The 12,888-nt window shown below is 47.6% G+C and overlaps 1 protein-coding gene across 5 annotated transcripts in view; it reads left to right on the forward strand.

The window, feature by feature from the left end:
- Window positions 1-12,888, forward strand: part of LOC135397311 (heterogeneous nuclear ribonucleoprotein L-like) — a 63,187-nt gene that overhangs the window by 31,869 nt on the left and 18,430 nt on the right. For all 5 annotated transcript variants that reach the window (XM_064628803.1, XM_064628805.1, XM_064628804.1 and 2 more), the window contains exon 5: window positions 4,062-4,158. In XM_064628803.1, the coding sequence (XP_064484873.1) occupies window positions 4,062-4,158 (97 nt within the window). The remainder of the gene's footprint in view (window positions 1-4,061; window positions 4,159-12,888) is intronic.

Genomic DNA, 12,888 nt, shown 5'->3' on the forward strand with positions numbered 1-12,888 from the left:
GACTCGCCGGTTCTAATACGGTCGCCGTGTCGTGAAATCTGGAAGCGACTTCCGCGACGTCATCATTGAAGAGCCTCCTCATTGGCCAACGCGAATGTAGGGCTAATATTAGCGCTGAAAAAGTTGACACGAGCACAACTCCGGCAAGCGCTAATTTTTAGCGGTTCGGAGTACTGTGAGGAGGAAAATACGCGCTATTTTGTAGCGCTATATAGCGAAACGTTATATGTCGGAACAGACCTTAAGAATCAAAAGAAAAGACTGAGGGCGTGCTCCAATACCCGGTTTAGACAGCTTCTTGGTGGTCTAACCGGATGTACCGCCATTTTGAGTCTCGTTCCAATTCCTGCCCAGACTGCGATTAAGATGGCCTCTCGCATAGTCTGCACCGATACAGACTAGCTGTGCAGACCAGTTGACGGACGGCATCCACGGAAATTGTCACGCCTGTCGACGACATCGAGACTTCCACGTCTGGCGAGTCTGCGGTGTTTTATTTTAGGTCACGGGTATTGATATGTCGGCGCTAACTGACCGATTGCAACTTTTATTGGGGTGCGGGACGTAGTTCCTGCGTCTTACCTAGCTGTCCAGTCAGACTTCTTTTCATAGAGCCAAGTGTCGGAACACATACACTGAGTCTGGGAAGCCGTCAACGGATTCGAGATTAAAGTCATGTTCGATTGTGAGGTACGTGTAGACTCCGTGTGGAAAACTTCATTTCCTCGAAGCCGCCAACATGTTGAGATAGTGTGGATATCCGCTTACCGTTTTACGTTGACGCGAACAGGAAGAGACAGCCCTTTTGGCTACGTCACAGGGACGTGTGCGACTGAGGACCGTTTTGATATTCCCTAAACTGCTCGGCGCCTGTAGGCGCATGTACTGGAAATGGCGTCAGCTGCTCGATACCGCGTGCGTCGTACGCTATCACCCTTGCGTACGTAAAGGATAGCGTTGGTGCTTACGCTCACGCGCAAAACATAGAGAGCTTCGCGCATTGCGCAGAACCACCACGCTATCCCTTACGTACGCAAAGGACATAGCGTCCGATGCACCAAAACTCTTTAAATATTTTGCTTAGTGTGCCAAGGTCGTGCTGGGGCCGTGGGAGGGTGGCGGGTTCGAATACTACTATCGGCTGTAGGTTTTCCCTGGGTTTTCCGGCAGATTTTCCACACGAATGTCGGCACTATTGCCCTTGAAGTCTGCCAAGGACGCGTACTAACCCCCCCATTCCTTTCTGCTGTCCTCTCTCCATATGTCCACGTCTGTACGCCCCTCATAGCCACCGCTGCTTCGCGGCGCTAACACGGAATTTTAAAAAAGAAAGGAGCTTGCGAGTGCTGTGTTCTCCCGATGCGTGATGTTATTTACGGCTCTCTTCCTGCCGCTTTGGTCAATAAGGGACAAGAAAAGTTTGCTCGGATGAGACGGAAGGGAAACCGCGAGCCAAACACCCAAGAAAATGTAATATCCACGATTCTGTCAGAACAGCACGTCTCTCTCACAATACTCCCCTTGTTGTCCGTATACCGGCCAGGAAACAGCTCGCGATATCTCTCCTATATTGATCTTGGTGTCTGTAATTCCATCCCCACATATATAGCCAGCGTCTTCCTGTTTGTCTTTTGCTCTTCGAGGAGACGCTGCAAGAAGGAAGATTGCTTTCGAGGCTCAATTCGCCGTCTTCGCCGATATTGACGAATGTTTGGCCCTAATGCGCTTTGCCCGGCTTTATCGGCGACGTCAGCGAGACGTTTCGTCATCGTCTCGCGCCTTTTGATGCACGCGTGGGACGCACGGGGATGATATAACGACCGCGTCTTTAGTCGGGAGTGCTTGTTCATCACAGACTGCTCCGTCTTCACTCCTGTCGCTTTTGAAGTGACAGACGCCGTACCCAAATAGACTGTGCCTGCATTCAGCCCTTGATACGCTGTCGCAGTCCTCAGTAGACCGGTGAGATGCTCACCGAAGAGTGCACGCTGTCTTTGAAAAGGCCCGGAAAGCGTATACACAATACCTAGGGAGTGACTTTTTCGGGTTAAACCCGGTTATTCCCCCCCGAACTGACCTCCGACCAATTCGGGTTAAACCTGATTTCTGCCCGAATGCCCGTCACTATGAAATCCTCGAGTGACGTTTCCACTGAAGACGAACAAAGGTCGCCACGTGTGTAACACATGTAAGAACGGGTCACTTACGTTCCCAGCAATACACCCATATGTGTCTATTCCTTCGGGGATTTCCGCTGGAAGGTCACGATCCCGAAAAAAACAAAACAATAGAGATTAGGAAATGACTTAATAGACGAGAGGAGAAACAAACACCCGATAATACCCGAATGCACAATTATCGCCAGATTTCTCCCCGAATTACAGATTTAAAAATAGCGCCCGATCCCCCCCCCCCCCCGAATCTGAGAAAGGAATTCCGAAAAAGTCACTCCCTAATATACCTTGTACATTCTCGACCGATTTCCCAACCTTCTTTGCGAGCGTGGACACCTTATCGGAGCATATTTCCAACAGAGAGACCGCTCTAGCGGCAAGTAGAAAAACAGCCTCTGCTGGAAATATCCCGGCCCTTTATTTCTATCGGATAACGTCGATTTTTCTTTTAAATCCGGCGTTATCGCCGCGAAGCAACTATGGCTATGAGCGGCGTCCAGACGTGGACAGAAGAAAGGAGTGGGGGGACAGGGGAGTTAGTGTGCGTCCTGGGCCGACTTCACGGGGAACTGTGCCGGAGAACACCCAGGCAGCACAACTGGTGCGGGGATTTGAACGCGCGTCGCCTCCCATTCTCGGCGTGCAAAGCGGTCATTCTAACCACAATGTCGCGGCGGCTGGTAACGTCAATCAATCACGCGCTGTTCCTTCGCCAAACACATTCATCCCGAGAAACGGCATCTCGGGTGCTGAACGTGAACTTTATAAAATATTCTTATTACGTTTAAGTACGAAAATGACTTTTGTTCGAACAGGAGCATGACGCGAAGAAATTCCATCTGGGACGTTTCAAGGGGGGAGAGATGGCGTTCTTCGGTTGAATACGACAGTAGCCAGACCTAGCGAGATGGAATATACTTTGTCTCGCGCTGCTTTCATCGCATCGTAGCTTCCTTCCGTTCCCTTCCAAAGGAGCGCTTTAACCTATACCCATAATATGTGCGATATACCCGTATAGATAGCCATCATTGCGAGCTTGTTTCTTTTCCGCGCATATACACGCGCACGCAGTAAACGCATAATGCTTATTATGTGCCTCTCGAGGTTTACGTACACATCGTGATTGCGAAAGGAGGAATCTGGAGGAAAAGAATATGACGTTTTTCGTTACGGGGAGAGGTTTCCGATAAGGGGCAAGGGGAACCCGGTCTCGTTTGGAATCAGTTTGGAAAGAATCTCATTCTACGAAACGGGGTTTTTCTGTTTCCTTAGCGACGCATACCGGTAGATTGTCAAAATGGAGATTACGTGCATTTGTAACTACTGAGCGTTTTCCTCGTTTTTATAGCGTTTTTTTTTTTATCCTTTTCATTTTTCTTTTTTCCAGTAAGCGAGGACTCGCAGATAAAAAAAAAAAGATTTAACTTTGGAATAAAAAAATATTGGAGTAAAAAAATGACAACGCTGTAGGTTTAATCATGTAGAGCGCTATTTGCCTAATTTTCGTGGGTTCTTTCTTCCTCCTCCTAAACGAAGTCGCACGAGTCACTCTTTTTGTTCTTTTTGCGGGTTACGAGCGGTCTGTGTAATGCTTGCCGTGTTCTCTATTTAAATGAACTTCGAGTGGAGGCTCCCACCCGTAATGTCGTTATCTCGAAGTTGTCAGTGTCTTTTTTAGTCGTACGTGGTTTCGTGTAGTAGTAGATTGTAGATAGTCCATGTAGTATATAGTCCATTTCGACGGTACCACCCACAAATACCGGCGATGGTTCTATTGCTCGTCCACCAATTTGGTGCTCTCGCAGCTGGGCAACCCTGTTTTCGTACTTGTCATAATCGTGTAATGCCAGCAGCGTGGTCTTGAGCCTTAACTGCTTGCTTCGTCAGATTCGACAGCGTAGATTCTGCGACGAGAGCCAAGCAGTCGCTGCACGGAGCGGACATCTATTCCGGCTGTTGCACGCTCAAGATTGAATACGCCAAGGTGAGTTAATTTGTATTACTTGGAACCGGCATTGTCTGTGAATATTTCTTCTTTGACTGTCATCTTTCTGTTCCGCTTTTTTACTCTTGCGGGAGCGAAAGTGTGTTAATTGGGGAAGGAGGCTGTTGCGGAGCCGTTACGAGGGGGGGGGGGGGGGGCATCTGCCCCGAGCGCTTTCTTCAGAGGGGGCGCCGAACGACGAGGGGGTGATAATAAAGCGATAGTTGAAATATGCAAAAATGAAATACACATACTAAATAATATATTTACGCTATAGTGAAATACTATATACAGTCAAACTCCTTTACAACGAAACTCAGGGGACAGCAAAAAAAAAACACACACAAAAAAAAACAGTAAAGGTATTTTCGTTAAAAAGGATGTGTATTAGTGGACCTATAGGCTCCAGTGGGACCGCAAAAAAAATTTGCTGTATTGGTATTTTCGTTAAAAAGGTGTTCGCTATAAAGGAGTTTGACTGTATACTATTGAAATAGGAAGCACTTTACGAAGGTCGATACGATAGGTTGTGAAATGAAAGCAATGTGATGTGAATCACTTCCAAGGAATAGCGTCATTGGTTTTCGAAAACTGGTATCGTGAACGCATTCCCGTTCCTAAAGTTTCCAAGACGGTAGCTGTTCCAAAGCCACGATAAGATGATCGTGCTATTCCTTTCAGATGGCTCAAAGCGCATTGATGAAGTTTCGTTTGACGTGACCGTTTATCGTATCTTTGTCGTACAATGCCTCAAATCTACTGAAGCTAACTACTATCTAACGATGGCACATTTATTGCATTTGTGGCGTAACTAAAGTAAATCCGGGGGTTATCTGTAGCCAGTACAAGATTAGATGTGTGTCCAACCGTCTGGTGTAAGGGTGGCGAGTAATTTTTAGGATTGTGTTGTATGTTACTGATTATCAGTTATCACTTTCACTCTGAAAAAGAAGGTCGTACTTTTTCCCTGTGGTCAAATTCTGGCTTCTTCAGTATGGACTCCTCCACCAGCTCGCCTACATTTATGCCTTATTAGGGCGTTTTAGGAAAAAAATTCACGATAACGTTTCTGAAAACATGATAAGCCAATTGGCCCGATTCCTTTGGAGTGGGTCACATCACGTTGCTGATATGATATCTCATTGACTGACAGCCATACAGAATCGGATGGCACTTACGATTTCCTAAAACTCTCTATCAGGGACATACTTTTTTTTCACGTTTGTGTGTCCTAATAGATTACTCCGAGCAGATCGTTAAAAAAAATCATTCGAGAGAAGCGAGGTGCAAGATTGCTTTTCGTAGTAATAGGGGGACTTGTCCTGTAAGGGGGGGGGGGGTTCTTCCTCCCCGCATGCGGGACTCGTTTCCTGACTCTCCCCTCAGTGTTTCCGATCGGCAAACGAACATTTGACGCTGCTCAGTCCATCGCATTTTACGATACCCAGAGTGGAGGCCCAAAAGTAAACTAAAAAGAGAGGGCGGGTCCTTACCAGACAGTCACTGGGCCATCCTTTTATCTCCCTTTCTTTTTTTCTCTCTCTCTTTTTTACCCGAGCGAAGCAGGTGTGTTGTTTTATGCTTTTATGGTCATAGCGTGGTTTAGCTATTCTTTTTTTTTTTTACCGCCGCTCCTTCTTTTATAGACCAGTGCGAGGGTATCTGTTTTTTCGCATTTGAGCGGTGCGTACGGAAGTGCCTTTTATATACAATGCAGACGCAGGGATGCGAAAGGAAGTAGCCGGGACCAAGATTTCTCGGTCCTGCTTGACTGCTCCAGTTTCCAGGAAGATGGCATCGTGTAGTTCCTTCCTGTTTCAGATCGTTCGGGGTTAGAGAAAGTGTGCGGTTGGTGGAGGCCAGCATCGATAAGCCGGTGGCTTTTATTAAACTATCCTCCTTCGTCACGCGGTCGCGTATAACGCAACGCGAATCGGGTCCTACCGAATGCCTCCTCACTTTCCTTCTCCACGTAGACGGCGTAAACTGTCGTCTGCCACAACGAATGGCCGGAGACGATTTGAAACACTCAAAGCCTCTGGCTACGATTGGCTCCCTGTGCTGTCGTTGGCGGCTCGTGTGTATGCTTACGGCCGCTCAAAGCAATATTTTGATTGGAAGGACTCGAAATGATTACGCCGGGATTAGTTAGCGGTCCGGGCATTTTTAGCCGCCAAGTCTCACTCCATGCTTCGGCGGGTCGCTACGAATTATGATTTCGGGCGCAGAAAACTTACGACTATACTGTGTGTGATAGAGAGCGGCTCGTTTTTCATAATTACAGCGGTTATAGGTCTTAACGTTTTCGGGTTAAACCCGATTTTTCACGATAGTTCCCCCCCTCCGAGCAAGTTTTCAAGAATTGGGATACAAGTCGATATCTACCCGAAATCCTCGCGGCGCTTCAACTTGTCGTTCTATGTTCTAGGAAAAATGAATCGTAATATCAGCAAGGAGAGCTATTTGTGAAAACCTTTTATAATCCACTCCTGCAGGAATCAAAGGCGAGCTTTTGTGGGGCTCGGACAAGTGTTTGAGTACCGCGGTCATTTACTGCCCCAGTTCTAAGCGGAAATATAAAAATTCTTGGTTCTCGTCCGAGTGTCGCAGCATTGGCTCGTTTCATATGCCTTTCGTTTCAGCCGAAAATTCCCCGATCACGTATCAAACAGAGATCGTAGCGCCCGAGTTTTACCCCAATTCTCGTCTGTAAATAGAAGCCGATTTTTCCCTCCCGAATTTGAAAAATAATAAAACCCGAAAACGAAGAAACCTAGTCTTAAATAGCCTATTTTCCCTTCCCCCCCTCTTTTTTTTTTTTTTTTTTTTTTCTTCTTAGGCCTAGGGTCGGCTTTTCGAATAACGTAAGCATCGGTGGGCGAACCACTGCACGCCGCAGGGATATTTGTTTTTATATTTATTTATACAATGATATATTACTTTATTTGTTTTTTTCGGCTTTGGGGCATCCATGTAGACCAGTAGCGATAAAATCCAGTCGTAAGCTCGGGCCGCTAAATTTATTACGTCTACTCGCGTATTAAACGTCTAACGCGTCGCGTTCATTCTAATTCTACTAGGGAATCCAGCGTCGGTATTTAAAAACCGCGTTGTAAAGAAATGATCGTCCTGCGGGTTGTGGCCTACAAAGAACGGTTCGTGCGTGATAAAGACACAGCCGACAACAACGTCTTATGCACACTCGAAAACTCTTCAAACTGTGCGAGATGAAATTTCCAGCTCTGTCGAATTATCGCGCGACAGGGCTCTCCAAGCGGGCCGCAAAAATTTCTACTTTTCCTCTTCTCGCATCTCCGTGGCTTCTTACCTTTATTCCCTCGCGCGCGTTTTATTTGAGGGACTGTTTTTGTTCTCTCTTGTTTCCCGTCTGCCGGAAAAAGGCGGTTTTCGATTTCCAAGGCGCCTTTTGGGGTTTAGGGGAAAAGGAAGGTGACCTTGTAAGGAAAGCTTTTGGATGATTACTAGGGGAGCAATCTTTAAATCTCGTAACCGGAGCTTCTTTTTTGCGATTTTTTTTTCTCGAACCCGGAGGAGATGAAGGTTCGGGAAGGAGGATTGGGTAAAAGAGGCACACATTGAGAAGCTGGATCACGTGACCAAATGTATGTTTTATATTTTTGTGAAACTTTGCTTTGGAAATACCGCGGGATAATTAAATGACTCGATTGTGTGCAAATATTTTAAATATAATTTCTCGTTCTGCGCTCCGTGGAATTGTCTGACATGAACTTTGGAACGGTTTTGTACTGGTAAGCTTTCTGGATTTCGACGCAGCATCGCCAGTAATACTTCCGTATACAGTGAACCCTCGATATTATGACCATGGTCGTTCCCGAAAATTTTGGTCATAATGCGGAATTGTCATATTAACGGGGGCATTTGCAGAGGTTTCTCTAAATTGTTCCCCAAGAGTATGGTCATAAAGCGCGTATGTCAGATTATCGGAGGTCATATTAACGAGGGTTCACTGTATATAACGTTATCGTGCCTGTTCCTCCTGTTCGACTTCCGGCACGATCCGAAGTACACAAAGGGATGTGAACGGAAGCCGAAACGTGTTTCGGAGGATCCGTTCACGTGGTGTCGCGAAAAACGGTGCATTTTTCGAACTGGAAATCGCGACGAAATGACGCTCCGCAGGTACCTGGAAGGTAGGCTACACCGCAGCAGTCCACTGTAGTGCGGCGAAGCCCACCGATTAATGAATAAGTTTATCGATCCATGATGAAATAGAGATAGAAAACGTCTGCGAATAATTAATGTGCCGTCAGTTAAGTCGAGGGTTGGTCAGCTACGTTCATAGTTATGTTGCTCCTTTTCGTTGTAGAACGCTAGAGTCACTAAATAAGCTTATTTAGTGACTCTATAGAACGCGTATGTAGCAAGTCCAGCTGAAATGTTACCAGACTCAACAGGTCGTATGGGATCCGTTGATGTCCTACATTGTGTAAGAGGAGGCTTAGGTTAACTGTCGTACAATAATGTGTTCCTAACCTGGCATACCCTACAGAAAGCCGTAGCCTGGTAACTTGCTCTGAACCATGAATCGGAGCCATGTGCTTTTAGCTCTGCCTCCGCAGTGATTTTTCACTCTACTTCTGTTTCTACTGGCCATGGAAATAGCTAAACTCTCTCTCTCTCTCTCTTCCCCTCTCCTTCTTTTAACCGTGCATTCATTTGAGACGTGCTTTCTTTGGCCTGGCGAAGGGACCTCAAACCATTCTCGTCCTTTTATTGCCGACGAGACGTCCATCCCTAATCCCGTGTGGGTTGATTTCGCATTCAGCTTTCATCGTCTTTTCCTTATATCCCCTCTTTTCTTTCTTTCTCTTTTATTCGCCGAGTAATCAGGAAAGGATAAAAAAAATCTTTGCGCGGGAAGTCTTCATTAGATTTGCTTCCCTCGCAAGTTCCTTTCTTGCTGTGGCGACGAAGGAAGGTTTACTTCTTAGGATTTCATCCCTACTCTTTTTTTTTTCTTTTTTCTTTTTTTTCGTTCTCTCGTCGGAATCTCTGGTGGTTCTCGCAGCGGATGTTGGTTGTCTCTCGGAACGCGTTATTTCTGTAGCGATACGGTGGCTTATTTGTGGTAATTTGTGACACACTGGGGCCTCTGCCTACGGTGGGGATTTCTTTGAAGCTCGTACCCCGGTACGTACTCTTTGATTCCCTTGTCCTTGAACCGTGTGTTTTTGTTCGTTCCTGTTCGCCTGTTCGTTCGTTCGTTCGTTCGTGCGCCACGTTAATTTGGAAGTAAACCTCGCTTTGACAATTCGCGAACGCTGTTAGTGGGAATAATGGGGGGGGGGGGTCACACGGTGTTCTAGCAGATTTCAGATCGCCGCAGTGTGGTGCTAGTGAGGGAGACACATTTCTCTTTCGCTGCTTAGTTATAATTTTGCGTTTTCGCGTTATATTTAAAATATTGTCAATGTTGAGACCCTTTTTCGACGTTGACGCCGACTGGAGAGAGCACGTCCCGCCTTTATCGCGTCACCCACGCGTGTGCGGGAGAGGAGAAAAGCGCGGTAAGACCGAAACCGTAAATGAAGCGGTGACGTAACGTGGCTGTTGCTCAATGGACCTTTTTCACATACGCGTCGTATCCTAGCGGCACTCCAGTGAACCATGCTCGCGTCGAAACAAATCCGCGTGGGTAGCACAAAGGACCAAAACCGGTCCGGAGTCGGACCAACGAGCTCGCGCCGTTCGTGCGGTCTCCCCACTTCTGTCGTCCCCATACTGCGCCATCTAGTGAAGACCGAGATAACCCTCTCCGGCGCCTCAAGGTCATGCGCATAGGCCATGGTCAAAAAGATCCATTTGGGGCCCTTCGGAAAAACAAACGGCGATATCAACGCTGCAGTTCGGGGCAATGCGAGCATTTTAGAATTCATCGGAAAGGTGGTTACGTAAAGGTCGGTGTCGATCTGAAACGTACTAGCCATATTTCGGAGCGCCGAGGCACCCCGCGCAGATCTCCTAACTGTGTCTGGGCAAATACGTTCCTCGTTTACCGCTGGTTAAAGCCAGCTCCCGTGGCATAGCGGTTAGGATGATCGCTTTCCACGCCGAGACTGGGAGGTGATACGGGTTCGAATCCTGTCACCGACTGTGCTGTCTGAGGGTTTTCTTGGGTTTTCCGAAGACTTTCCAGACGAATGTCGTCGCAGTTCGCCATGAAGTCGGCCAAGGACTCATACTAACCCCGCTGACCCCCACTCCTTCCTGCTGTCCCCTCTCCATCTGCCCACGTCTGTACACCGCTCTTAGCCATAGTTGCTTCGCGGCGCTAACGCAGAATTTAAAAAAAAATACTGCCGGTTAAACGTCGAAGTTAAATTGACTCGTAATTAACGAAAACTCCATTAGTTATTCGAAACTATCTTGGGCATGACGCGCGTACAAATTTAGTAGCCGCCTCAACGAGTTCCGATAGTCTGGATTCGCATCTGAAAATAACTCCATCTATGAAGCTTTCAACTCCACGCTATGGCATCTCGGGGTTCCTAAGCTTTCTTGTCTACCCTTCCTTTTCCAATTAACGACGAAGCGTACGCTTCAAGAACATCTCGCAAGAACATCCCGAGCTACGCTTAAGGAACGCAACTGGAGATGAAAAATTCTATTAAGGGCGACATCTTGCGGAATGGACTGTAATAATAAGGTTGGAATTGGACGAGGAGGAATAGCGCGGATGTAATGGCGTCCTCCTGCTGGCAGAACGTCTCTGTTCAGTTCAGACAAGCTCCGATAATAGTGGAATTTTGAAAAAAATCTATCGATATACCCGGTTCCAATTACTTGCCCCCCCTCCCCCTCCAAGGAAAAAAAAAACATATCGATGAATCCTAATTCTTTTTAACTACGTCAATCCTCTAATCTTCATTGAGTTTTAGTATAACGTACGCTGTCACCTTTGCGTACGGTATACTGAAAATCACTAATTGAACGCGATTGTTTTTGAGGCACACACGTGGTTGGCGCTTGAATCTTTAATTTGAGGCTGTTTTCTTAGCGACGTCTCCTCGAGTCCATAATTAATGAGCGGGAATGGTCCCCGCCTAGGTGGCGCTACGACGCGTTAAATGCGTAATTACGATGGACGACGAGGTTCACGCGAGGTTCGTTACGCGTGTGTTTGCGCTCTTACGCTGCATTACGAATACAGGAAGGGGGGTAAAGTGCAAACGTTGCGCACAAAGCCAGCTATAGAACGATAGAGGTTCCAAAGCGTAGGCGAGTCTGGTATACTTGCAGTCATTGACCCGTATATACGCCCGTCTGCGTGATGTAACTCCTTCGGGTAATACGCGTTGTCTAGAGACGCGCGCTTTTTCTTGCGTTCGTCTAGCTTACGTCACGTGTCAGAAGCGTGTACTCCACAGCATGACGAGCGATGTGAATACATATAAATGTAAGGTGAGTGGGCCTATTTGTGTGGCGACATGCTGTACGTGCCGCAGGGTAGGACTGCAGATAATTCGGACCACGTGGGGTTCTTTTGGCGTGCGCCAGAAATCTCCGACACACGGTGCTGAAAGCAGTGTTTACCTCCCCCGCATTGCTATACCGTCCTCGGCCGGGATCGAACCCGCGATGTAGAGCTCGGCAATCATCATGTTCGTTGTCTGCATGCACGTGGCCGAGAAAGAAGACGAGGGAGAGTGTGATCGGCCTGCCAGCGTTGCGTAAATATAAGCGTACTTGCACGGCAATCGATAAATGTAGGTGGGACTGCCGCCCTTATCCGTGTATTCACAGGAGCGACATTCCCTCAAAAGCAGAAGATGCGAAAAACTCGTAGCTTTCTGCTATCACGTGAGTGCTCGACGCTGTGGCTTCACTGCACTGCTAACCATGGGGAATATCCTGCGACGCGACCACAAGGTATTCCGTAGCAGACGACAGGAAAACACGCTGACGGTGTCGTCTGCTATGTGTCGTCTGCTTAAATGTGCAGTACGCCACTCCCGATATTCCGCACCGCGTGAATGCTCAACGTAACACGGGTCGGAACTTCGGCTCTGTGAGGCAGTGTTTTCGCTTTTTCTTCCACTAGAATATTCCGCGAGGCTGTCGCTCGTATGAATACACGGTATCTGGCTCTTCGATGACTTCCCTATTTCGATTGGGGAACACTTCGCTGCCCCTTTAAATTTGTACAGTGCTGGACAAAAGTTTACGGTACACGCTCCGGCGCATTCCTTCCTCGACACGCTAGCAGCGAATGGGTAACAGCCTAGGTAACCCAGTCACCTGTTTGCAAGTCCGTACGTTCCCATTCGCTGCTAGCGTGTTCCATAAACTGTTGTCCAGCACGCGGCATATTTTATGGGTTGACACCAACGAAAGCGAGACTCTACCCTTATTATTCGATGGCTATCACTTAACACGTTAAACAAACCACGTCGCTGTCGCCACCATCAATCACGCACGCGTTTGACTATTTTCTCCAGCCTTAAATACAGCTGGCGATGTGACTGGCAACCAGTCCCAAGCAGAATCTATCAGGTGGCGTGTCTGTCGCTCGTTCCGGGCCCTCGTCCTCGTAATATCGACGCGATCACGGGCGGTACCTGCCCTGTTCTTCCACCTGAGTCGGGAGAATTTGGCGCCTCGGAAGTTAAAGCCCCGCTCCGCGATGGGGACTCGTCACGCTAGCGTGCATTGTAGGTTGGCGTGAGTCGGAGACCCCCGCAACAGGGT

This window comes from Ornithodoros turicata, chromosome 6, assembly GCF_037126465.1.
Source record: "Ornithodoros turicata isolate Travis chromosome 6, ASM3712646v1, whole genome shotgun sequence".
NCBI lineage: Eukaryota > Metazoa > Arthropoda > Arachnida > Ixodida > Argasidae > Ornithodoros > Ornithodoros turicata.